The sequence below is a fragment of the Micromesistius poutassou genome (genome assembly GCF_964030765.1).
Source record: "Micromesistius poutassou genome assembly, chromosome: 23".
Classification (NCBI taxonomy): Eukaryota; Metazoa; Chordata; class Actinopteri; order Gadiformes; family Gadidae; genus Micromesistius; species Micromesistius poutassou.
This window is the reverse complement of record NC_140293.1, coordinates 11257431-11285085: the sequence shown is the minus strand read 5'-3', so window position 1 is coordinate 11285085 and position 27655 is coordinate 11257431. Positions and strand designations below refer to the sequence as shown.

General features: G+C 43.2%; 2 protein-coding genes across 2 annotated transcripts; one reads left to right on the top strand and one right to left on the bottom strand.

The window, feature by feature from the left end:
- Positions 1-9828: 9828 nt before the first annotated feature.
- LOC311368295 (L-amino-acid oxidase-like) lies at positions 9829-14613 on the top strand (the record flags this gene model as incomplete). Its single annotated transcript, XM_084487086.1, has 7 exons — positions 9829-9847; positions 10401-10630; positions 10924-11036; positions 11651-11843; positions 12024-12092; positions 13560-13696; positions 13809-14613. 7 exons carry the CDS (start codon positions 9829-9831, stop codon positions 14611-14613), a joined length of 1566 nt encoding a protein of 521 aa, XP_084343212.1.
- Positions 14614-17238: 2625 nt separating this feature from the next.
- Positions 17239-23944, bottom strand: LOC311368294 (L-amino-acid oxidase-like; the record flags this gene model as incomplete). Its single annotated transcript, XM_084487085.1, has 8 exons — positions 17239-17263; positions 18186-18376; positions 18869-19655; positions 19768-19904; positions 22379-22447; positions 22568-22760; positions 23302-23414; positions 23711-23944. The coding sequence occupies 8 exons, from the start codon at positions 23942-23944 to the stop codon at positions 17239-17241; spliced, it is 1749 nt and encodes a 582-aa protein (XP_084343211.1).
- Between the last annotated feature and the right edge of the window lie 3711 nt (positions 23945-27655).

Genomic DNA, 27655 nt, shown 5'->3' with positions numbered 1-27655 from the left:
CACACACAACATATACACACAGCATATACACACATGTACACACACAACCGGCTCAACAGGCTTTGCTTTGTATTGTCTGAGTACCACTTCAAATCAATACAATTCTATCCACAAAATGTAATGTAGTTTAAGATGCTTAAGGTTCTTAAAACTGTTTAAAAAAAAAAAACTAAAGTAGCTGTCTACTTTAGTTTCAGTAACAGACCCTCCTCTGTCCTCAGATGCTGACCTACTTCACAGCGTTTGAGGTGTTCTTTGAGGAGAACCTACCAAAGCTCTTTGCACATTTCAAGAAGAATAGCCTTACCCCCGACATTTACTTGATTGACTGGTAAGCCATCACGCTCCTCTCTCATCCTTCAAAGTTAAAGTACCCCCTCTTAATTAAGCATCTACTCAATTAAAGGGCCAGAACCAATTTTGCAATCTATATTTAATGCTTAGACAGAGTACGCAGCCTATGGCCAAGTACAGCTACACAAGGAGCGCTTTGCTTCAGGTTTAGCCAACTGTAGTAGCGCTTTTAATTTGTAGGCCTATTTAATTTGGTCTCTATGTCTACGGGTGGGAGGGTAGTGGTGTGGGGACTCTCAAAAGACCCCTCTGACCCCTACCAATGACCTCTATTTGAATCCAATGCCCAATACAAGTCCCTTTGGACACAATCATCAGCCCACTGACTAGAAAGTAAACGTGTACTATTATAGCGTCCTGCGCCGACACATGTTTCCACGAGGAAGAGAATATAACGAGTCAGGCTGAGTCACTCTGCACCCCCGACCACCTGTGGAAACGTTTCACCACCGACCTCTGAACAGTGTCACAGAAACCCGCCGCCCCCTCTCCGACCGCCACCCCGCCGCCCCCCCGCTGTCACCGAGGCTAATGGGATGTTGGTTTCTGAGAAAGCAAGCAGGGTGTGTGTGATAGAGCAACAAAGAGTACAGAGTCGTTTTGTGGTCTAGAGACGGTCGGGGTGTTTACAAGATGTAAACTTCCTTTCAAAAGCACTTGGCGGGCTGTTGTTTTTCTAACCCAGCTTTCTGAACTGAGTATATTGGTAAATTATTAAGTATATTATAAGGGTATTATATATATATTATAAATATTCAAAATTCATGTCACTCTCATTAAGTCTGGTCATTCTGCAGACACCTTTATCCAAGGCTTCTTACAGTGAATCTCTTCTTGGACCCATATCATTAGGGAGCAGGTAGGGGTCAGGGGGCATCTTGCTCTAGGGCTCTAGGGCATCTTGCCCAAGGTTGCAACTGATGGACAGGGTCACAACTAAAAGAAAATCCTTTCAATGACTTTTCCCTCCTTAAACTTTGACAACACGGGGCTCTCTGTGGGCAGTGGCCGTTCACAGGATTCCCCTTCTGAAGGACGCATTCATTCGTTATCAAACAGGAGAACAACTCTCCAACGTCTACAAAACATGTATTAAAGAATGCACATCCACTTAACTTAACAGTTCTTCGCGTGAAACTTTCATCACGTGATTGTGAGGGAAGGTGAAATTCTTAAGAATAACGGTGTGCCAATCTATCATGACCATCCAGCATGTTAGCACATGGAGAAATAGATATCCTTTTACACCATTGTATTGGTAGAAATAGATAACACATCATGGTTTCAGAACGTTTCAAGCTGAAGGCTGAAAGCCTATCAAGCTTTTAGAACCCAAAACCCTGACCTCAAGCCCAGAAGGCTTCATCTCGTTATTAAAAAGGAAAAAGAAAGGATTCAGACTGAAAATGTGCTGCTCCAGTATCAGTGGTTACACAGAGAGATCAGAGTGACCAGAGCCTTGAAATGTGTTTTCAAGGCTGACGCATCCAAACACATATCGATACAACCAGAAACATTATCAGTGTGTCTGACCATGATAATGTTTCTGTTGGCCGGAGTGGGACCCATATTCAGCCTGGGAGTTTCAGGCCCAGACCGGCCCACTTTTTTCAGTGATGGAAGAATTTGAATAAATGAACAGCACAAAACTCGTACTATCCCTTTTTATTGGATATTGGATCAACGTTTGCCAAATGAAAAACCCACCTCAAGGATCTGTTGCTTTAACTATCAATTATATATAATATAATAAACATACAATGTTAACCCATTACATGTTTGGGATAATTTCAATGCATCATGTCAGTTCTACGTGTGGGTTATTTTATATCAAATAATTTAAATATATTTTTTATAGTCCTCTCTACCTGTCCCCTCAGTCCTGGCCTTTTCATGTCTATTGGGTTCACCAGCAGCATCAGACAGGCTGGACTGCTGCTCTGAGGCTATATTTGATATAATTACTATCTATCACGTTCGTTCTGTCTTTTATATTTTACATGAAATATGTTGTCCAGTCTTGCCTCTTTAGCGTCGGACTGGCTTATCTTTTCTGATGCTACAAAAAAATAGAAGGGGTTACTTTATTGCTTGGGCTAACTTACACAGATCATGCTGGAGTTTACATTGTTGTGGATTTTGGTCCAGGAAAGGCCGCCGAGACAGGATCGCTTTTAACTCACTTTATTTGGTTGAGGTTATTGGTCTATTGTCTATCGTCTATGAAACAAAAGGAGAGGAATGGTAAATAACACGCGCGGAGCGTCTCAGAGCTTAGCATCCAGGATACGCTGCTGAGAGATTCTGTCTTCCAAAGGCGGAGTCTGAGTTTATGTATCCCAGGTGTTCTTCTTTGGGTTTTCTCACTTCCTGTGTGTGTCCGTTGCTGCCCCTAGTGTAAATGTTTTATAACTTTATCAATTGTGTTCAGTGCTGCCCTCAGGCGATTAGGAGGGGAAATTACCTCTAAACTATGCTTGGTGCTACTGGATATGGCTAAGTGAGAGTATTACAGTAAAAATGTATCGCTAGGGAATATTACAATTAAAAAATGTCACAACATGTTCTTTTTCACAAATTATATTTGATTCGTAATATGGATAAAACAAAATAAACTAGAATAATGATGAATTGGTTTAAGCTTTTATGCTCAGGTTGGCATTGCAAACATAGTACAAATAGCTAAATGATTTATGTTGCAAAATAATCATTAGATCCACATCTCTCTTACCTTGTCTGTCCTCTATTTTGGCACATTTGGCGGCATCCTCCTCCAGTGCCATTCTTTTTTTAAATCTGGCTTTTCCTGCCCTCCACAATCAACGCCACTTAACGCGTCTGTTCGCTGATTCTCTTCTGTTACCGCTCAAGAAAAGACACACCATGGACCAAACCAACTCAAATAATTGGGAGGGGAGAACTACCGTACATTGTATAATTAAGCAATAGATCACGACAGGCTGTGGTATGTTCTCATTATACCACAGTTAAGGGGCATTGTCCGTCCCTTAACTGTGGTATAATGAGAACATTTCACTGACTGAAGTGATCTATTGCTTTTATAAAACGGTTACGTAAGTATGGTGAAATTAAAGTCATAGACACCCTCAATTTTGAAAAAGCGAGAAAGTCAGAAAAGCATTTTTTTTAACAAATACAAAAAAGTAGTCCCTCCTGGCTGCCTGCAAAGTGTACGGTGGTTGCTATGCAACACACTGTAGCATCCTTCAGAGAGAAGGCTAGAGACGGTAGCTCGGTTCGCCGGCAATTTAGCCTAATATCGAGTTCACTCACCGTGTGCCTATTGCTTTACAACATTTCCACCCTCTCCAGCAATCAACATATTTTTAGGCTTCAGTGAACTATGCTATTGCTTTTATATATAAATAAACAACAGTTCAAGTTAGGCGCGGAGTGATACTGAACTCTGCAAACTGAACGGGCGTCATAGCTGTGTGTATACGCTCAATATACAACAGTTGGGAACCAATCAGATCGCTTGATTTAAGCCACCCGTTTTATAATCCATATTACATATACTGTGATGCTGGGGCTTACATTTCAGAAGAATTAACGTCTACCTTAGGAGAAGGGTTAAAGGGTTAAAGGGATAAAATAATGGTCAAAGTCTTTTTTTTTTTTCAACCCAAGCAGTCCAAAAGCCATTTGAAAGTGGACCGGCCCAACGGGAAACCTCCCGAACGTCCCGATGGCCACCCCGGGCCGCAATTTTTTTTTTTCCCAAACAGGTTTACCTTTTCTCGCCTCTGATTGGTTAGAATGGCTCTCCTCCGATTGGTTAGGGTTAGGGTTAGGGTTTGGGTAAGGGTTAACCCTAACCATAACCCTAACCCCTAACCCTAACCGCCGCTAAGCTTTTGGGGGCCCTACGTGCTGGTTGTTGGGACTGCGCTGATAAAGAATGCTCCGCCTCCAATGCGAAAATCTGAGTGTAATTCGGTGGACCTGTTCGTAATTCATTTATATATTTTGAAAATTGTAATGTAATAATTATCAACCTTAATTTTGGGGGCCGCCCAGGTACTTGGGGCCCCCTAATAAAATGTTTTGCCTGTATAAATATGTATGTATGTATGCATGTTGCAGTAAGAGCTCTCGGTGGACTTGTAGCTGGGTGTTGGAGATAGAGCTCTACTCTAGCCGCTAGAGGAGAGCTCTATCTCCAACACCCAGCTTCACGTCCACCGCTCTAACTCCAACACCCCAGCAGTCATTAGTTATTAATCACATTGAAACGTGAGTAGATACTATCTTCATGCTCACAGTGCTAGCTCTTTATTTCAATTCATGGATATGTGTTTCTCCCTGTGCTACCATGTTAGATGGTGATGATAGATTGGCACACCATTAAATTTTGCCTTCCCCTTCAATCAAGTGATGAACATTTGCCTTGAGGTACTGCTTTCTAAAGCTTTGCTGTCTTCAAACAATGGGATGGAGGGCTTTTACATTGAAGGTATACCTTGACCTGCTCTGAATCTGATCTAGCTCAACATGGCTTATTACTAATATACAAATGCATTCAAATATCGGCTTGTATCATTATCTAATCGAATGCATTGTCCAAATCACAACGAGTACTCATTTTGTGTTTGCACTTTTCTTTTCTTTTTTGTTAGGGTTAGGGTTATTTCTGCAACCCTTTCCGCCAATGTACACAGAAGAAAGTAATTCGAACCTTCCTTTAATAAACAATGGATGTTTAATAAATAACTACATCTGGATATTGATTAACCTTTTGATAACATTGTGAAATACTAGAGCAGCACATTATTGTTCTTATTAATTTATCCCCCCCTTTCAAGGACGAGATGAATCATTCTGGGGTTGAGGTCAGGGTTTAGGAAGGCAATTCTAAAAGCTTGATTTCAGCTCGAGCCGTTCTGAAACCACCTGGATGTGTTAGGTGTCATTGTCCTGTCTAAAGCTACATTAATTCTGTTGCACATCACATGTTGAGTGAAGTCTCCAAACTGCCGTGACATACGTGGCTTTTAGAAGCATAAAGTACTCCACTAGAAACACCTGCTACCAATAACAATACAACACCTCTATGACTCCAAATCAGAAGTAGTTAAATGTACCATGATAGAACAAATATTGGGCAGCTACCTTTGGGGCCCATGTGGGGCCATTGCTGGAAGAAAATTGAGCTTGCACGGGCAGCCCACTTAGGGCCTCCTTACTGGCATGAAATGCAGGGCACGTTTGGGTCCCACACTACGGGGCCAAGAAGGGCTCCACTACATGGCCCAGGTGGGTCCCACACTACGGGGCCAAGAAGGGCTCCACTACATGGCCCAGGTGGGACTCACACTACGGGGCCAAGAAGGGCTCCACTACATGGCCCAGGTGGGTCCCACACTACGGGGCCAAGAAGGGCTCCACTACATGGCCCAGGTGGGACTCACACTACGGGGCCCAGATGGGCGCCAGGTGGGTCAGCCCACTCCAAATCGGTTGCCAGTGAAGGCCCACAGTGTGGGCACTCCAGTGTAGGCCTTAGCACACTTAGCCCACACTTAGGCCCACTGGGGCATGCTGCAGTCCCACAATGGGGCACTTTGACCCACAAACAGCTAGGACTAATCAAAACACGATCTAAAGGAGAGCCAGTGGCGATCTAAAGGAGAGCCAGTGTCCCATTGGCGTGGTGTGGGCCCACAGCATGCCCCAGTAGGCTGAGTGTGGGCCTCACTGGGGGGGCTCACAGCATGCCCACTTAAAGACATACTGTGGGCCTACTGGGGGTATACTAGGCACATGCTAGTGGGTATACTGGGCACATTCTAGTGGGTATACTGGGCACATGCTAGTGGGAATACTGCAGTATACCTGCAGTATAACATCAACATCACTATTAATGCATATGCAGAAGAATTGCATTTGTTAAAAGGAGCATAAACAGCATCACTAATATTGGCACAATTGGGCTGAGGCTGGTTTGAGACATCTGGTGGTTTTTTACCACAAAGCCCATCCCTGGACCTTCTGACAGTCCAGGGATGTGTGGGAAGGCAAATGACAGCATTCAATTAAAATGGACATACCTAATGTCGATCACAGAAATCAAGTCCATTTTAAAAGGCTTACCAAGAGGGGGCCCCTGTCGGTTTTCTGTGGGAAAGCCCACTGGGGATCCCCTAAAGAAAACCCTCAAGGAGCCCAAAAGGGCAAAACTGCTGTGGGCCCCAAATGGGCACAGGGGGCCCCAAAGCGAAGAACTGCCCTTGGCCCCCCATGGGGCCGACATGGGATTAGTGGGGGTTGCCCACACTGCCCCATAGTAAACCCACATGTACCCACAGTAGGATTGAACAGGCATTTTTACAGAGCAGTCTAACCAGGAGAAGGCTGTGGTTTTACTGGGTAGCTCCCAGTAAATCCATCTGAAGAATGTGGTTGTTCAAGACACCTTTGACCATATCCTCCATAACTCCTTTTTTTTTTTTTTACCATTAAAACAGTGTAAAGGGCATTGCCTGACCATGATAACCCTGTGTGATTCAGGATACATGTTTCATTACGTGCTACCGTGTTAGATAGTTATGATAGTCACGGCACACCGTTATTAGTGCTCAAATGTTAGGTTCCACTCTTCCAGTTAAATTTAGGAGATTTAAAGTGATTCACTAACCATTATCTCCACAGTATGTCAGAGACGACAGCATCCATGGCACTCTGAAAACCAGGTGAGTACACACTGGAAGCATCTGCTCAACAAAAGACAAATATGTCCTTTGATGCTGAGTCTTTGGTCATCGTGCTAAAACCACAATGACATCGACAGCTTTAATTATGTGTTGGGTGATCAGTGGTATGCAGTGGTGTAGTCTACGTGATACGCAGGTATACGCCGTATACCCATTAAGAAAGCTCCAGCATTTTCGTATGCCCACTTAGAAATGCGCAATGACACGTATCAATTTCGATAGTGGCGGAAATTCTGTTAATTTTATGAATTAAAGTATGACAGTTCTGTCACAGAACGTACATACTTTTCATAAATTCAACCTGTGCGCTGTACCTCAGCTCGACTAATATATCATGAATCAACTCCCCTTACTACTAGGTTTGAGTGACAAGTCTGATGGCCCTCCCTCGCCCCTAATTACTATTGGACAGGCTATTGTTTTTACTATATACTATTGTTTTTAGCATTTAGCTTCTACCGGGAGTACACCCGGATATGTAGCATTAGCAAGCACCTAGCTTCTAGGCATATAAACGGTGGTCCCCACAGACAAACGCCCAATATATAGAAGAATCATATTTCCAATCAATCATTTTAGCGCACGTGGAACAAGAAATAAACATTTAAGCTTGACATTGTGTTTCTAGTTTAAATATTGACGTTGTGCTCTGCGACGTCCGCAATGATTAGCTTTGTGATAGCCACGCTTGTGGCGGATTCCAAGTGTCATAGAGTGTCATTGATAATAACAATAACACGTCTTAGAACAGTTGCTGATATGCTTTATTTATCTTAATTTATTGTTTAAGTATTTTTGTATGGGAAACATAGCCTACATGTTTTTATTTAGTATTTTCGCATTTATTGTTTCTTATATAGGGTATTTTATTTTATTGAGTTGTAATTGTTTGACAAATTACCAACTCTTTTTCTTGTCTCTAAAACTTTATTCCACAGGACAGACTCAAGTATCCCGTCGTCTTCTCCTTCTCACATTAGTGTTGTGCCAGGCTGGTGACATATACAGTAATACAGTGTTTATATAGCCAACAAGTATTTATTTATTGATTCTTTATAGTTTATTTGATGCTAGTGCCTAATGGTGATTTTAATTTGACTGTTTAATGTCCTAGAAACTGATGACAATATTGAGTGTTGAATAATCTCAATGACTTATGGTGGTTGTAGGCTACTGTATGCGACAGTGAGTGTGGTGGTGGAAGGACGGGTGTGGAAGAGGCTAGGAGGGAATCACAGTATACCCACTACAAAAATCTAGACTACACCACTGGTGGTATGGACTACAGCACTCTCAGCCGCAGACCTTTGATTTACTGGGCAGCTCCCAGTGCAACCAGCTGAAGACTGTTGCGGCACTTGGCAGAACAGAGTAGGGATTTAAGAAAAACAAAAAACTCGAAATCGAGTGCACTTTCGAAATCACTACAGAGTACTAATTTAACATGGATTTTTCTTTTAGGAAAAAGGGTTAGTAATTCTGTGACCATTTCCGCCAATGTACACAGCTGATAGTCAGTTCAACCTGCCTTTAATAAACAAGGGCGTAACAAAGACTATTGCCCCACTCCACCTAGGTTCCCTCAGACAAAGGGCAGAATGGGGATGTTGAAGCCGGATTATTGTACGGTTTGCTGATAATGCTACATGACCTGGTGTTCCATGTTGCCATCTAGGAGAACTCCCTGAGTGTGTGTGGTGATGGCTGGTTTAACCTGTGTACACTGATTGCTCAATGTGCAACAGGTGTGCAGCCTCACCCAGCCCCAGAGTCCAATCAGCCTGACTCTGGCCAGGTGAGGCTGCTTCAACCAGCCATCATCCACACACACTCCCTCAAATGTCTGCAACCCTTTCCGCCAATGTACACAGGGTCATGATAGTTTGGCACACGGTTATTCTTAAGAATTTCGCCTTCCCTTCCGTAATCACATGACAAACGTTTGACTCTAGGAACTGCTTTCTAAAGCTTTGCTCTGTCTTCAAACAATGGGATGGAGGGCTTTTACATTGAAGGTATACCTTGACCTGCTCTGAATCTGATCTACCTCAACATGGCTTATTACTAATATACAAATGCGTTAAAATATCGGCTTGTATCATTATCTAATCGAATGCCTTGTCCAAATCACAACGAGCACTAGATTTGTGTTTGCACTTTTCTTTTTTTTGTCGCACACTTATTTCTGCAACCCTTTCGGCCAATGTACACAGAAGAAAGTCATTTGAACCTTCCTTTAATAAACAATGCATGTTTAATAAATAACTACATATGGATATTGATTAACCTTGTGTGACCCTGCGTGACCCTAGAGCAGCGCATTTTCATTCTTAATCCTTTTTTTTTGTGTTCAGTGTCATGACTCATGATCCTGTCTAAAGCTCCTATCATGCTGTTACACATCACCTGTCCTGTCTAAACCGTCATTCATTCTGTTATACATGAAAACCCTGTCTAAATTAAGATATAGGTTGCACCATGTGCCACAATAGCAAACAGGTATGATTCATTGGCACACCTCCTATTCCTAAGAATTTCACCTTCCCTCACAATCACGTGATGAAAGTTTCATGCAAAAAACTGTTATATAAAAGCGTTGCTCCATCGTTAAACAGTCAGAGTGACGGCTTTGACATTGGAGGTAGGTACCCTGGTTTAGTGCTCAAATGTGAGGTCTCACTCTTTTCTGATTGAAAAAACTCTTATCCCCACAGTATCCATCTCAGAGACGACAGCATCCATGGCCCTCTGGAAAACAGGTGAGTACACACTGGAAGCTTCTGTCTGAACTCGAGAAAAGGCAAATATGACCTTACATGTGGCCGTTGGTCTGGTGTTAATCAAGCAGATTCTCTGCTTGTCATCCTCAAACCACAATGACAGTCATTGTAGAACTTGAACGCTTGGGGAACCTGGGCCATCTGCTCATCATTGGCAAAAGAACAAACCAAAACTTATTTAGTCTGAACCCCAATTTGCAACACCAATTCTTTATTTTGGACTATAAAATATATTAAAAATAATTACAATTTAATTAATAAAATGTTTCAATGACAATATTTTGAGATCCTAAATGGTTAACAAATGGTTTTCTTGAACTTGAGATTTACACGGTTGCATCCCTAGCTCTCTGTGTCCACCAGTAGACAGATACTGAAATGGGAAGCTCCCAGTGTGAATAGTTTAGCATTTGATCGAGCTGGATTTATGTATGATATTTATACATTGCATTCATTATCCTTCTCAAGGCTCTGCTTTGATTGGCTGTGCTTCCAGCCAATAGAAACTCTGAAGTGTTTGATTGTGCAGCAGTAGTTGTGGTGTTGCTGGCCGGTGTGTCCTGGCCACGGGCAGCCACGCAGGACCTCCGCAGCTTCAAGGAGCAGCTCAAGGACTGTCTGGAGGACAAGGACTACCAGGAGCTTCTGGACATCAGTGAGAACGGCCTTCCTCCTGCCCCGACCCCTCGGCATGTGGTCATCGTGGGCGCCGGCATGGCCGGCCTGACCGCTGCCCAACTGCTGCAGGACGCGGGACACCAGGTAAGCAGGTCTCAAGGCCAAGGATCCACATGGGGTCCTCACATCGGCTGCTGAACACGGTGGTTATGACAGAGTACAATATGGGCATTGATGTGTGGGCTGTTGTTTAATGATCCGCCTCACCGTGAGAGGAGACACAATCATTTATTTTGGGATGCATGGCTGTGGGAGGATGATGGGGGGAATGGGGACAAATGTCCTCGTGGGCAGTCAGAGATCGGTTTTAAAAGTACATATATATGTGTTTATATGTATTATAAATAGTTAGCGTGTGTGTGTGTGTGTGTGTGTAGGTGACGCTGCTAGAGGCTAGTGGGAGGGTGGGGGGAAGGGTGGAGACCTACAGACACCCGACAGAGGGCTGGTATGCTGAACTGGGAGCCATGAGGATCCCCAGCTTCCACAAGTAAGTTAGGTGGTCCTACCCCAGCCCCTCTTCCTCTGGGTCTCTCTTTCCATCTCTCTCTGTCTGTGTCATTCAGTCATATATATATTTTTAGGGCTGTCAAATTAAAGGGTTAATTTCGATTAATTAATCACAGAAAAAATAACGTGTTAAATAAATTAACGCAGAATAATTGTTAAAAAAATTTCTATTGAGTTTTTCTTTGGCACATACAGTATTCAGGAAAAAGTGTTGAAGTCAAAACAAAGTGTTGTTTTTTTTCCTGAAATGCATTGCATCTTGAGTGAGATGGAAATGTTATTAATTTTATCTTAAAATGCACCGTATGTTAATAAAAGACATGTTTTAAATAAAAGAGACATTGAACTTTAAAGTATATTATGTCTATTATTCCTTGAATCCCTCATCTGCCATAATTTATTTGAATTAAATTATTTTGAAATACTTTCTCTGCAAAATGTAAGTATGCAAATCATTTTGATGAATTAATCACAGAGCCTGTAATTAATTAGCACTCTCTCTCTCTCTCTCTCTCTCTCTCTCTCTCTCTCTCTCTCTCTCTCTCTCTCTCTCTCTCTCTCTCTCTCTCTCTCTCTCTCTCTCTCTCTCTCCAGGATTGTGCGGTCCTACGCCAAGTGGCTGGGTGTGAAGTTGAGTACGTTTGTGATGGATGACCCCAACACCTTCTACCTGGTCAACGGGCAGCTTGTGAAGAACCACAAGGCACACAAAAACCCCGCCCTCCTCAAATACAACACCCCCCAAAAGCTGTCAGCTGACCTGCTGCTGGATCAGGCCCTGCAGACGGTTTGTAGCCAAGGGCCGCCCGCTCCTTAAAATGGCTGCCAAATCCATACAGATACCTTTTAAACATCATGATGTGGGTACAAAGTGTGTGTGTGTGTGTGTGTGTGTGTGTGTGTGTGTGTGTGTGTGTGTGTGTGTGTGTGTGTGTGTGTGTGTGTGTGTGTGTGTGTGTGTGTGTAGGTAAAAGACGCAGTGATACATCAAGGATGTGAGGCTGTCCTTAAGAAATATGACCAGTATTCTGTCCAGGTAAATATTAATTATATACATATATACACGCAGTGGAGGCTTCTCCAGTGAGGAGACTACTGTAATGAATTAATGCCCTTAAATATGACTACTTTAATGCCTTTGTATATGTAATGTTCGTTTCCCTGGGTAAAGGGATATTCACACCCCCTATCGCCTATTGAATATTACTTTGGGGAGGACGTTCCTCCCTCAGCCTCTACTGACTCCCTTTCATTTCTCGGGAACTACTGGCGGCCGGTGGATAACATGGGTGTCAATGAGAGAGAGGAGGAAAGTCCTCCTCTGAGTGGGTGGGACTAGCTAAGGGATCTGAATCGCGTCAACGTCTATTCACGAATAGGCTGGAGCCTATTTAACACAACAGAACCGACCTGATTCCCCGTTTCAGTTCGTCTCGTTCGTATTGTTCGTTCGCCGAGACTCAACTCCCAGCTCCACCCACTAGTCACCGACTCGCGAGTCGCCGTTCGTTCACTGACTGTGTTTAGCGGTGAAGACTCGAGGACTGAGAAGTCACGAGAGTCAGCCGGGCAACAACATCCCGATTCCGAACATGAAGCGCTCCTCAGCTAAAAGGAACTTAGTTAATGTTGTGTTGATTGATGACCGTTTGCACCATTTCACAATTGCGATTCGTTTGAACGAGAACGAGGGAGGAGCCGAGTCTGACCGACTCAGTGACTGAGAATCATGATTCACCGCTACCGGAAATGCAAACGAACGAACAAACGAATGAATGACTCTTCTTGGCGAACTGACCGACGCAAACTGATTCATTCAAACGAATCATGAAATCCACCACTAACGTGGAGTTACACTCGCCTTTATTCTGAAATCACTTAAAAAATATCCTGTTTGGTATGACCAGGTCACTGATATCTTTGCAACACAAACAGCGAGTAGGATTGACTTGATCTATAAATGAAGTCCCTCAATCTTATTTGGCTTATCACCATGACCAACATTCTGAAACATCCATTAAAATCCACCTTTGCCTCAAACAATGTTAGGTTTACAGCCCATGTCAATAGTTGTGAAATTATGTTCTTGTTGTTCTTTTAATTGTTTGTTATAGTGAATATTGTGGAAAGGATGTCAGTGAATGATTCAGAACATGATGCATGATGCATCACTTTTGGTCTTGTGTCTTCATTTTTCTTAAAACAATTGTAGCTGAAAATAAACATAGGCAACATATATACATGTGAGTGCAACATGTATATATATATATATATATATATATATATATATACATGTTGCACTCACAGAATAAGTTACAGTACATTTTGTTCTTGTTTCCTATCATGGACCGTTATTGGACCGGAAATTTCAAAATTGTTACTTCATTTATTTAAGTTAAGTATTAATATCTAACATTTGTGTCAGAAATTTTATATATAATATTTTATTCATGGCTCATTGAAAATTAAACTGTGTGTGTGTGTGTGTGTGTGTGTGTTTCAGGGTTATTTGGAACAAGTGGCTAACCTGAATTCTGAGGAGCTGAGGATGATAGGAGACCTGCTGAATGAGAACAGCTGGATGTACACCGGTCTGACCGAGATGCTCTACGAACAAGCAGATATCAACGACCACACTAAGTCAGTCTCTGCTCACTCAATCACCACTAAACAGTCTGCACCAAGTCATTCACAACAGCCAGTTTATAACAGTCTGCATTCACCCATTCATGTGTATCTATTGTCCTTCCAGTTATTCTGAGGTGGTGGATGGCTCAGATCGTCTCCCTCAAGCCTTGCATCGCGTCCTGCTTAACCCCGCCCAGCTGAACTCCAAGGTCAAAAAAATCTGTCAGACCCAGTCAGACACTGGCGTCAATGTATATTACCAGAAGGGTAAAGAATCAGACTGGACCAAGCTGTCTGCGGACGCAGTCCTCGTCACGACCACAGCCAAAGCGGCCCGCTTCATAGACTTTGTCCCACCTCTCACCAACATTAAGAGGCACGCACTGAGCAGCGTTCACTACGACAGCTCCACCAAGATCATCCTCACCTTCAGCAAAAAGTTCTGGGAGGCTGATGGCATCAAGGGGGGGAAGAGCATCACAGACCGCCCCTCTCGCTTCATCTACTACCCCAGCCACAGCTTCCCCAAGAACCCGGAGGTCGGAGTGCTGCTGGCCTCCTACACCTGGTCCGACGACTCTCTGCTCTTCCAGGGCCTGAGCGACGAGGAGCTGAAGGAGGTGGCCCTGAGGGACCTGGAGCTGATCCACGGGGAGCAGGTCCGGGACCTGTGCACGGGGGTGGTGGTGAAGAAGTGGAGCTCTGACCCGTACAGCCTGGGAGCCTTCGCCCTCCTCACTCCCTACCAGCATACCGAGCTCTCCTCAGAGCTCTTCCGGCCCCAGGGCAGGGTTCATTTCGCTGGGGAACACACCGGCTTCACTCACGCCTGGATTGAAACAGCCATGAAGACGGCCATCAGAGCTGCCAAGAACATCAACGACCAGCTTCAAGACGGCTACAAGTCCACCGCTAAAGTAGAGCTCTAACTGCAACACCCAGCAGTGATTTGTCATTAATCACATATTTAAACATGAGAAGATATTAAAGAAGATATTATAAATTGGTGTCTGCTGTGAACTCTAAATGTATTGATCATCAACAAATCTGAGACTGCCACCTGCAGGAATGCAATAGGCGAGCTATGCATATATTACATCGTCTTTCCTGTTCCTGAACATAATAAGCAATAGACAATGTGACAATCTTAATACTCAACACTTGAATTAAACATATTGATGATTATTAAACAATGTGGTCCTTTGTTATGATCAAAATGACCAAAACTGCCCTTTTCACATTCCAACAGATGATGTATAATTGAACCATCCAGCTTCTAGTCCACGGTGAATACTGTACTCTGAATTGACAACGGTCTCCATATTCAATACCAGTCTCCATATTTAACGCTTTTTAATCCAAGTGTTAAACAATATAGCGAATGGCAGTTGGTGAATGATGTTAAGTGGATGTGAATTCTTTAATACATGTTTTGGAGACGTTTAATTTTGAGTTGTTCTCCTGTTTGATAACGAATGAATGCGTCCTTCAGAGGGGGAATCCTGTCCACTGGCCGCAGAGAGCCCCGTGCTGTCAAAGTTTAAGGAGGGAAAAGTCATTGAAAGGATTTTCTTCTAGAAAATCACAACACCCCAGCCTTAAAGCAATGGCTCAGCAACCCGTAGCTCCACCCCCAGCCTCACCCAGTCCGCTCTAGTCCAGTCCAGCTCTGGACTGGACTGCCTCCTCTCCTCATCCTCTCCTAGGGTACCACTGGGGGATCCGGTACCTTGTCCATCACGAGTCAGTGGGTATCTCTCCACATTTGTCTACTTTGAAAGCATTTTTGAATCCATATACATTTCATCTGAATATCTGTTCTAAACGATCATTTTCAAATCACAGAAGTACTCAGAGAGGTCTGAGTAATCCAGTGTTGTGCAAGTTCACACTTCACATAGTTCAAAGTTCAGTTCATACAAAAGAAAATGAATAAATTCATGTTCATAGTTCAACAATTCAGTTTTGAACTAGTTCATGTTCAGTTCATTAAGTTTTTTTTAGAAACCAAAGAAAAACAGTTGGAGTGAGTATTCTGTGCTTATCTTTTAAAATGAATCCTCTCCATTACCAGCTGCCTATCACTACAATCTCAAATTGTTGTTGATATTATTTATACACCTGTTTCATTCATTACAACTAAGGCAGTAACTATATTTAATAAACATGTCATGTGGACCTAAGCATCAATTCAAAATGTCACAAAATCTGAACTAGTTTAAGTTTAAGTTCTTTAGTTAAAAATATGTTCAGTTCAAAGTTCAGAGAAAAATGAACTTGTTCAATGAACTAGTTCTTTTGAACTAGTTCATGCACAACACTGGAGTAATCGCACCAGTCTGTGGTCCAACCAATCCTTGAACTATTGACAACCTAAATATCATTGTGTCAATGTTTAAATGTTTATTCACCATACTCAATGAGATGAAACACTGTTGTACAATAACGATGCTACTAAATATGTGTATTCAATCACCAACATTGCTTCTGTAGAACAGACACTTGTGTTTAGTGACATTAAAACCGTGTGGAACTTAACAAGTGAAACACAGAAAGGTCCACGGTGTGCATGAGTGTGTGTGTGTGCGGTCAGAGCAGGAAGTCATCTTTGTTGCACGGTTGCATGAGCGTCGGAAAGTCTCGTACACACCACTTCGTGACCCAAAAAATAAACAAAAAAGGGTGTTTGTCGTTGGGCTAAACAGGCAGGATAGTCTATAGTGGCGAGTGCGTTCGACCTAAGCCCCTAATGTCCAGGATACCTGTAGAAATCCCTGAGGAAGAGGACTGCTAAACCCTACATGTATAGATAGGTGTTGTATAATTCAAAGTTATTAATAGCATAGTAACTGCAGTTCACCACAGCCTCCACTAGGGGTCGCTAGTGTTGAGGTGGTCAGCGGCCGCAAAGCCGGCCATCACATGGTGTCCAACATAACTAAGTGAAAGTCAAGGATCGGTCTCCGTGTGTGTTTGGGTGCACATTGTGTGGACACAAATACATAGGCCACGTCTGGCTGATAACGTTAAAGGAGAACTCTGGCAATCTTTTACCCCGTTATCATTTTCCTGAGGGTCACCCCATGTTGAGGGAAATAAAAAACCAACGAAAATTGATTCGACCTAGCCAGAGCTCTGCACTGGCTGCTGGCTCTACGGAATAGCTATATCGCTAACCTATGGGGGCAAGCTCTTTATCCTCTTAAAACACATTCAGAAAACCATTCCAAGACTTATGTAACACGAGTTGGTTCCTTACGAGACTCCGCCGTGCTTGTTTAACTCAAATAGTGTGGCGAAACAGTATCAACTTTGTGTTTTAGCATGGAGTCACTCACCTCAGATTAGATTTACTGACATATCCAGAAAGCCCTTATAAGCCGATAGCATAACGGATGCGCGTGGATCCACAGCCACTGTGGCTAGTGGCTGGGAGCGCACCCAAAGAAAATCTATTTTTGTCTCGTTTTTTTACATGGGGTGACCCTCAGGAAAACGATAATGGGGTTCAAAATCTCCATTCTTAACTGCAACACTCAGCTTCAAGTCCACCGCTAGAAACTAGAGGTGGACTTGAAGCTGGGTGTTGGAGTTAAAAAAGGGTGAGTGAGAGTGCGAGTAAAAGAGTGATGGGTGCTGGGTGAGTGTGAAATAATTGGTGATTTGAAAGGGGGAGAGAGGGAGAACAGGGCACGAGAGAATGAATGAATGAGTGAGTGAGTAAGTGAGTGAGTTAACGTGAGCTGGAAACCCAGAGCACAGACGTAGAGATGTGTTCAGGTGGTGACGGTACACACCGCTGGGCCCTTTAAAGGCTCGGTCTCTGTGGGGACTTTCCCCTGGTGACCCAGTCTGGTTAAACAGCGCTCTTGTTTGTGTGTGTGGTGAGAGAGAGTGAGAGAGACACACAGAATCCATTCAATGTGATCACCGGCTTTGCGGGCGCTGACCACCTCAACACCAGTGACCCCTAGTGGAGGCCGTGGTGAACTGCAGTTACTATGCTATTAATAACTTTGAATTACACAACACCTACACAACACCTCACCTCACCTCACACAACAGTGTTTCATCTCATTGAGTATGGTGAATAAACATTTAAACATTGACGCGGTGATATTTAGGTTGTCAATAGTTCACTGATGGGTTGGACCACATACTGGTGCGATTACTCAGACCTCTCGGAGTACCTCTCTGTGATTTGAAAAATGATCGTTTAGAACAGATATTTAGATGAAAAAAAATGCTTTCAAAATAGACAATTGTGGAGAGATTCTTGTCCTTGTTCTTGTTTATTTATCATGCGTGTAATAGTAGCAACAGAAGACATTATGGAGTACATTTTATTTCAGGTGTGTGTTTGTGTGTGTGTGCCAACATATACACATGCCATGTACACACAAAACATATACACACAACATAAACACACGACATGTACACACACAACGCAGGCCCGCCCACTGACTCGTGATGGACAAGGTACCGGACCCCCCAGTGGTACCCTAGGAGCCCCAAGCTGGACTGGACTAGAGCGGACTGGGTGAGGCTGGGGGTGGAGCTACGGGTTGCTGAGCCATTGCTTTGAGGCTGGGGTGTTGTGAGGGAGGGTGGGTGACCTGGATCCCGCCGGCCCGACTGCCCTTGGTCTTTTACATGACCCCCAGGAGAACAGGAGAACTCAAACTCCAACGTCTCCAAAACATGTATTAAAGAATGCACATCCACTTAACATCATCCACCAACTGCCATTCACTATATTATATTCTAAAAATAATCATTAATAATCATCAGTATGTTTAATTGAAGCGTTGCATATTTATATTGTCACATTGGCTGTTGCTTATTATGTTCAGGAACAGGAAAAGTGATGTAATATGTGCATAGCTAGCCTATTGCTTTCCTGCTGGTGGCAGTCTCAGATTGGTAGATTATCAATACATTTAGATCACAGCAGACACCAATTTAGTTTGAGATTTGTTAAATGCAAACACATGCAAATAAAGAGCTAGCACTGCGAGCATGAAGATAATATCTTCTCATGTTTCAATATGTGATTAATACCAAATCACTGCTGGGTGTTGGAGTTAGAGCTCTACTTTAGCAGTGGACTTGTAGCTGGGTGTTGCAGTTAGAGCTTTACTTTAGCGGTGGACTTGTAGCTGGGTGTTGCAGTTAGAGCTTTACTTTAGCGGTGGACTTGTAGCCGTCTTGAAGCTGGTCGTTGATGTTCTTGGCAGCTCTGATGGCCGTCTTCATGGCTGTTTCAATCCAGGCGTGAGGGAAGCTGGTGTGTTCCCCGGCGAAATGAACCCTGCCCTGGGGCCGGAAGAGCTCTGAGGAGAGCTCGGTATGCTGGTAGGGAGTGAAGAGGGCGAAGGCTCCCAGGCTGTACGGGTCAGAGCTCCACTTCTTCACCACCACCCCCGTGCACAGGTCCCGGACCTGCTCCCCGTGGATCAGCTCCAGGTCCCTCAGGGCCACCTCCTTCAGCTCCTCGTCGCTCAGGCCCTGGAAGAGCAGAGAGTCGTCGGACCAGGTGTAGGAGGCCAGCAGCACGCCGACCTCCGGGTTCTTGGGGAAGCTGTGGCTGGGGTAGTAGATTAAGCGAGAGGGGCGGTCTGTGATGCTCTTCCCCCCCTTGATGCCATCAGCCTCCCAGAACTTTTTGCTGAAGGTGAGGATGATCTTGGTGGAGCTGTCGTAGTGAACGCTGCTCAGTGCGTGCCTCTTACTGGTGGTGAGAGGTGGGACAAATTCTATGAAGCGGGCCGCTTTGGCTGTGGTCGTGACGAGGACTGCGTCCGCAGACAGCTTGGTCCAGTCTGATTCTTTACCCTTCTGGTAATATACATTGACGCCAGTGTCTGACTGGGTGATTTTTTTGACCTTGGAGTTCAGCTGGGCGGGGTTAAGCAGGACGCGATTCAATGCTTGAGGGAGACGATCTGAGCCATCCACCACCTCGAAATATCTGGAAGGACAATAGATATACATGAATGGGTGAATGCAGACTGTTATAAACTGGCTGTTGTGAATGACTTGGTGCAGACTGTTTAGTGGTGATTGAGTGAGCAGAGACTTACTCCGTTTGGTCGTTGATATCTGCTTGGTCGTAGAGCATCTCGGTGAAGGCGGTGTACATCAAGCTGCTCTCATCCAGCAGGTCTCCTATCATCCTCACCTCCTCAGAACTCAGGTTAGCCACTTGTACCAAATAACCCTGAAACACACACACACACACAATTTAATTTTCAATGAACCAAGAATAAAATATTATATATTAAATTTCTGACAAATGTTTGATATTTATACTTTATAAATTACTTAAACTGAACAATTTATAAATTTTCGGTCCAATAACGGCCATGATAGGAAACAAGAACAAAACAGACTGTAACTTATGCTGCAAGTGCAATATATATATATGTATATATATTAGGGCTGTCAAATTAACACGTTAATTTTTTAACTTCTTTGGCACATACAGTATTCAAGAAAAAGTGTTAAAGTCAAAGTATTGTATATTTTTTTCCTGAAATGCATTGCATTTTGAGGGAGATGGAAATTATGGAAGAAGAAATAATGGAAAAATTAATTTCATCTTAAAATGCACGTATGTTAATGAAAGACATGTCTTAAATTAAAGAGACATTGAACTTTAAAGTCTATTATGTCCATTATTTCTTGAATCCCTCATCTGCCATAATTTATTTGAATTAAATAATTTTAAAATACTTTCTCTGCAAAATGTAAGTATGCGATTAGAGCTAAGAGGCAGCAGAGACAGAGGTTGTGTTTCCCGAAGCTCCGCTAGGCTCCGCTAGCTCCGCTGTGTCTACATCCACCTGTTGCCTTGATACTTTATAAGGGTTAGGGTTAGGTTAGGTATTGATACTTTACCTGCCAACCTCTTTAAGAATGTTTTTGACTGCCTAGCAATAGGACATATTGCAAATAGTTACCAACTCTCTCCAATCCTTTAAAGCCTTAAAAACTGCAGTTGTCAAACCCCTTTAAAAAAAGCGGAGCCTAGATGCCTCTATTATTAACAACTACAGACCAATATCAAATCTACCCTTCATAAGTAAAATCATTGAGAAAGTTGTCCTCCAGCAACTTAGTGACTTCCTGGCATCAACTGGTTGCTATGACACCCTCCAATCCGGATTCAGACCCCTCCACAGCACCGAGACCGCCCTTATTAAAGTTGTAAAGGACATCCGTCTTAACACAGATGCTGGCAAAATCTCAATACTAATGCTACTAGACCTCAGTGCTGCATTCGACACTGTCGACCATACAATACTTTTGGACAGATTAGAAAACTTGGTGGGGTTTTCAGGCACAGTCTTAAATTGGTTTAGGTCCTACCTACAAAATAGGAACTACTTTGTTTCCATTGGCGACTTTGTTTCAGAATCAACAAACGTGTAGTGGAGTCCCACAAGGTTCGATCTTAGGACCCTCTCTATTCAACATCTAAATGCTCCCACTAGGGCAAATGATGCAAAATAACAATATTGACCATCACTGCTATGCTGATGACACGCAAATCTATGTATCGCTATCACCAAATGACTATCATCCCATAGATCTGTTGTGCCAGTGCAATGAGCAAGTCAAAGACTGGATGTGCCGAAATTTCCTTCAACTAAATGAGGACAAAACCGAGATAATTGAATTTGGTGCTAAAACCGAAAGGCTTAAAGTTACCCCACACCTTCACTCTCTGTCCCTGAAAACCTCAATCAAAGCCAGAAATCTAGGGGTTATCATGGATTCAGATTTACATTTCGAAAGTCACATCAAATTGTTACAAAATCTGCATATTATCACCTTAAAAACGTAGCAAGACTTAGAGGGCTCATGTCTACCGAAGACTTACAAAAACTTGTACATGCCTTTATCACTAGCAAGCTTGATTACTGCAATGGTCTCCTTACAGGTCTCCCTAAAAAAACTCTAAGGCAACTACAGCTTGTTCAGAATGCTGCTGCTAGAGTTCTAACAAAGACCAAAAAATTTGAACATATTACACCAATTCTTAAATAGTTACATTGGCTCCTATGTATGTCAGAGAATTGATTTTAAAATCATGTTGCTAACCTATAAATCCCTACATGGTTTGGGGCCAAAATATTTAACTGATATGCTTCCACTACATAAGCCTTCTAGGCCACTAAGATCCCCTAAAACCAATCTGTTAATTATCCCCAGAGTCAACACAAAACATGGGGAAGCAGGATTTAGTTACTATGCAACAAATAGGAATAAACTCCCTGAGGATTTAAGACTTGCCCCAACTCTGACAGCTTTTAAAACAAGACTGAAGACTTTTATGTTTGCCTTAGCTTTCTGCTAAATCCTAAATCTACAATGCTTCAATTTTTTATTGTATGTAGTAAATTTGCCTTTATTTTCTCACTTTCTAAAATGCTATCTATTTGACTTTTTACTCATCTATTCCTTTCTTTTATTATATGACAATGTTTATATGTGAAGCACTTTGAGTCTGCCTTGTGTATGAAAAGTGCTATATAAATAAAGTTGCCTTGCCTTGCCTAATTGAGATTAATTAAGCACAGAGCCTGTAATTAATTAGATATATTTTTTTAATCGCTTGACAGCCCTAATATATGTGTATATATACTGTCCCGTATACTGCGTATATATATACATATAATTCATATTTACCTGGACAGAATACTTGTCATATTTCTTAAGGGCAGCCTTATATCCTTCATGTTTCACTGCGTCTTTTACCTACACACACACACACACACACACACACACACACACTTTGTACCCACATCATGATGTTTAAAAGGTATCTGTATGGATTTGGCAGCCATTTTAAGGAGCAGGCGGCCCTTGGCTACAAACCGTCTGCAGGGCCTGATCCAGCAGCTGGTCAGCTGACAGCTTTTGGGGGGTGTTGTATTTGAGGAGGGCGGGGTTTTTGTGCGCCATGTAGGTCTTCACAAGCTGCCCGTTGACCAGGTAGAAGGTGTTGGGGTCATACATCACAAACGTACTCAAGCTCACACCCAGCCGCTTGGCGTAGGACCGCACAATCCTAGAGAGAGAGAGAGAAAATTAGGGCTTGCAAGCGATTAAAAAAATGAAGCTAATTCATCAAAATTATTTGCATACTTACATTTTGCCGCGAAAGTATTTCAAAATTATTTAATTCAAATAAATTATGGCAGATGAGGGATTCAAGGAATAATAGACATAATATACTTTAAAGTTCAATGTCTCTTTTATTTAAAACATGTCTTTCATTAACATACGGTGCATTTTAAGATCAAATTAATAACGTTTCCATCTCACTCAAGATGCAATGCATTTCAGGAAAAAAAACAACACTTTGTTTTGACTTCAACACTTTTTCTTGAATACTGTATGTGCCAAAGAAAAACTCAATCTGAAAAAAAAAATTAAAAATTATTCTGCGTTAATCTATTTAACGCGTTATTTTTTTTCGTGATTAATTAATCAAAATTAACCCTTTAATTTGACAGCCCCCAAAAAAATATATGACTGAATGACACAGACAGAGAGACGGAAAGAGAGACCCAGAGCAAGAGGGGCTGGGGTAGGACCACCTAACTTACTGGTGGAAACTGGGGATCCTCATGGCTCCCAGATCAGCATACCAGCCCTCTGTCGGGTGTCTGTAGGTCTCCACCCTTCCCCCCACCCTCCCACTAGCTTCTAGCACCGTCACCTACACACACACACACACACACACATGCTAACTCCATACATATAAACACATATATATGTACTTTTAAAACCGATCTCTGCCCACAAGGACATTTGTTTTGTCCCAGTTCCCCCCACCCCATCATCCTCCCACAGCCATGCACCCCAAAATAAATGATTGTGTCTCCTCTCACGGTGAGTCAGATCATTAAACAACAGCCCACACATCAATGCCCATATTGTACTCTGTCATAACCACCGTGTTCAGCAGCCGATGTGAGGACCCCATGTGGATCCTTGGCCTTGAGACCTGCTTACCTGGTGTCCCGCGTCCTGCAGCAGTTGGGCAGCGGTCAGGCCGGCCATGCCGGCGCCCACGATGACCACATGCCGAGGGGTCGGGGCAGGAGGAAGGCCGTTCTCACTGATGTCCAGAAGCTCCTGGTAGTCCTTGTCCTCCGGACAGTCCTCGAGCTGCTCCTTGAAGCTGCGGAGGTCCTGTGTGGCTGCCCGTGGCCAGGACACATCAATACCACAACTACTGCTGCACATTCAAACACTTCAGAGTTTCTTCAGCAAAAGAGGCTGGTAGCTCTAGGTTGTAAAACGTGAACTCACGTATCGGGTGCTCTTGGAAAATGGGATCAGTTCATGATAAGGAAAAATCTCCAGGCACTCCAGAAATGGTAACGGAGGAAAGTATAATTTAAAAGCCTTTATTTGTAACTGGCTAATTCATGCGAAAAAACGCCAACATGTTTCGACCACACTTGGTCTTCATCAGGGCATGTACCTTCAGAGTTTCTATTGGCTAGAGCTACCCTGAGCACAACCAATCAAAGCAGAGCCTTGAAAAGGATAATGAATGCAATGTGTAACAGTATAATAATTAAAAAAAAAGGTTTAGTTTATAGTGAACCTCCCCAAATTCTAACCTGTAACAGTACATAATTGATTTAGTTCCACTCATCGTTTGTTATTGGTTCCTATGGGGCGCTTATTGATGTTGCACACGCCCAGACTTCCTCTTGTTGGAAGTTTGGAAAAAGGGGATGCCAGTGCTCTTTCCAACTACCTGTGTGTGATGTGCCCTGTTTGTCGTGTGTTAGTCTGGAAAAAAGAATAAATGCCGCCAGATCCACTCTACGTCTCCTCTGCGTTGTCAGTCAACTAGCCATACAAAGACTTTGGACATTAATGTAACAGGCTGATCATTTCCCATCAAGGAACTACAAGACAAACAGCAACAAGACGTGTGCTATCCACAGTCCTTTTTTTGTGACTCGTAGACGGCCGTCGAGAAGAGAAAGGGCTCATGAGACAGGCAGGGTCTTCTGCTGAAACAGTGGGACAAACTCAAGCTGTTAGATGGGCTCCTCTACAGAGTGAGCAAAGACCCTTTGACTGGAAAGAAAAGGTTCCAGTATGTTGCTGCAGCCTCGTTAGTCAAGCAAGTGCTGCAAGGAATTCATGATGATGCAGGCCATCAAGGGCAGTACAGAACATTGTATCTTGCTAGGCAGAGGTTCTTTTGGACTGATATGGAACGGGATGTCAGAGAGTATGTGAAAACCTGCAAGCGATGTGTGGTCAGCAGTGACGGACTGGGATTAAAAAACGGCCCTGGCATTTTCACCCACCAGCGGCCCACACGGGGGCGCACGCACGCGCGTGCCCGCTACACAGATATAACTTCACACACACAGAAATAACACACACTTTTGTAGCCCCATTGGTGATGAACTATAATATGCATAAAGACTGCACCAAAAACATGGATGACAATGCACAACACACACACAAAAAAAATGCCTAGAATAGATCTTCAGAGCAGCCACTCCATAATACAAACGTGTCTTAATTAACGTCATGCAGTTAACAAGGTGCGAAGGAGCTTGCTCTTCTCCGCAACCCTGTCTATCACGTCATCAGCATCCAAGTTCATTAGGACCTCTTTCTCTGTCGCCATCAGCATAAAGGCCTCCAAATTATCCTGTGACAATTGTGTCCTTAAGCGAGTCTTGATTAATTTAAGAGTGGAAAAACTCAGTTTGCATGCCACTTGAGTAGGCTACATGACAGTGTTAGTAGGAATTTATATGCCAACCATATAGGCCTATTAGGTTTAACTGCTGGAGAAGGAAATTTGCAACAGATTACACAATGCAGGTAGCACATTTCTTGCTCACCAGGTTTATTTCTGTAGCCTATCTTCCTCTATCTCCGCGGCATCATCAAATGCAGATGCTCTGACGTCTCTCTGTGTACTTGTTTAGAGGAGACTTTCATTGTCAGTCAACAGTAATCTCCTTCTCTCCTTCTGTCGCTGAATTCCTCAATTCATAGTTTAACCTCAGCAGACTCTTCCAACAACCCCCTAACACGCAGACGCAGTCTGATTCGGTTTTGAAATTCCCAGAAGTCATTGCTTCATATAACTTTTGTAAACCAATAATAAAATAAAAAATACAGGCAGATTTGTTGTATTTCAATTTCAAACAATGCACTTTTTAAACATCTGATTGAATAAGGCTACAAAAGAATCCGATGTAAATATTGAGGGTAACCATGACTGTGTAGTAGAGACTCATATCTGGTATAAATACTGATCAGTTTCCAAGTACGTGGTATGACTATGGATTTAGAGATAAATGGCTGACTTGAAGCCGTTGAACACTGTTAATGCTTGATAGTGGGCCGAGAGATAATGTGGGGCCGCGCAAACCCGACAAGCATGCCTCTCCGTGATTGGCCGGCCCAAACGGCCCATGAGAGGCCGCGGCCCTGAATGCCAGACCGTCCAGTCCGTCACTGGTGGTCAGCTGAACCTCTGGAAAGCATTAGAACCTCAAGCCCACTCAAACTCGTCTGTATGGACTGCTGGTCCGCGGAAGACTGTAAGTGGAAGAGCATGGATGTACTAGTGGTCACTGATCATCTTACAAAAAAAAAAAAGGGGTTAGAGTGCCACGTGTACCCATTGACGTCATGTTTCAGAGTGCGGAAAGGGACCGTGACCTTGCTGACTATGATCAGTATGTTACTAAGATGAGGCTGTCTTTCCCACCAGATCCTAGCTTCTGCTAGTATCGCTCTTTGTCAGTCTTGTCTGTCCCTGTTTGTCGCTGTCTCAGTGTTTCATGTGCGGGGGCGTGGCCTGCGCATTCCAGCGCAGTTCCCCGATCCAGCCACGTTGATCACCCGCACCTGACAGTCTCCAATCAGGATCACCAGTATATCTACCCCAGCCTTCCAACCATTCGTCACCAGATCGTCAGTTGTACTTACCCTGTTGAGTAGCTTCCTGAGTCTTCACACCCGGTATTCCTAGTGTTCTAGTTTACTCGTGTTCAAGTCTGCGCATTCTTAATACCTCTGTCTGTCTACCAGCCATCACCATCGCGACCACACTTCCAGCCTGCTCTACTGCCGGAGTTACTGAATCGTCGGGTGTGGCTGTCGGTTCGGCTGCCAGCTGACTCATCCAACCCCGGTTCGGACCACCCGGTCCATGGAGTCAGGATTACCCCTAACGGATGCAACCACCAGCACCAACCTTAATCATCCATGGATTAATAAACTGTTCAACTGGTACTTCTCTCGTCTGTGGTCATTTGTGCCGTGCGTTTGGGTCCTCCCCGTCTTGAATCGTAACAGTGGCAAGATCTCAAGGAGGCTATAGCTATATTGTCATTGAAAATTTACATTTCATTAATCAAATTGTTATTATTTTTGATATATTTTATAGTCCAAAATAAAGAATTGGTGTTGCAAATTAGGGTTCAGACTAAATAAGTTTTGGTTTGTTCTTTCGCCAATGATGAGCGGATGGCCCAGGTTCCCCAAGCGTTCAACAAGTTCTACAATGACTGTCATTGTGGTTTTAGGATGACAACCAGAGAATCTGCGTGATTAACACCAGACCAACGGCCACATGTAAGGTCATATTTGTCTTTTCTCAAGTTCAGACAGATGCTTCCAGTGTGTACTCACCTGTTTTCCAGAGGGCCATGGATGCTGTCGTCTCTGAGATGGATACTGTGGGGATAATAATAATAATAATGATTTTATTTGTAAAGCACTTTTCATAAAATAATCTCAAAGTGCTACAGAAACCGAAAAACAAAACACTAAGGGCAATAACACATTCAAATCCAGTGATAAAATACATTAATAAAAACAGCTAAAAGAGGAGTTGGAGTGCAGATTGAATTATGAAAAATCTAAGGACAACTTCAGAATGCTAAGAGTTTTTCAATCAGC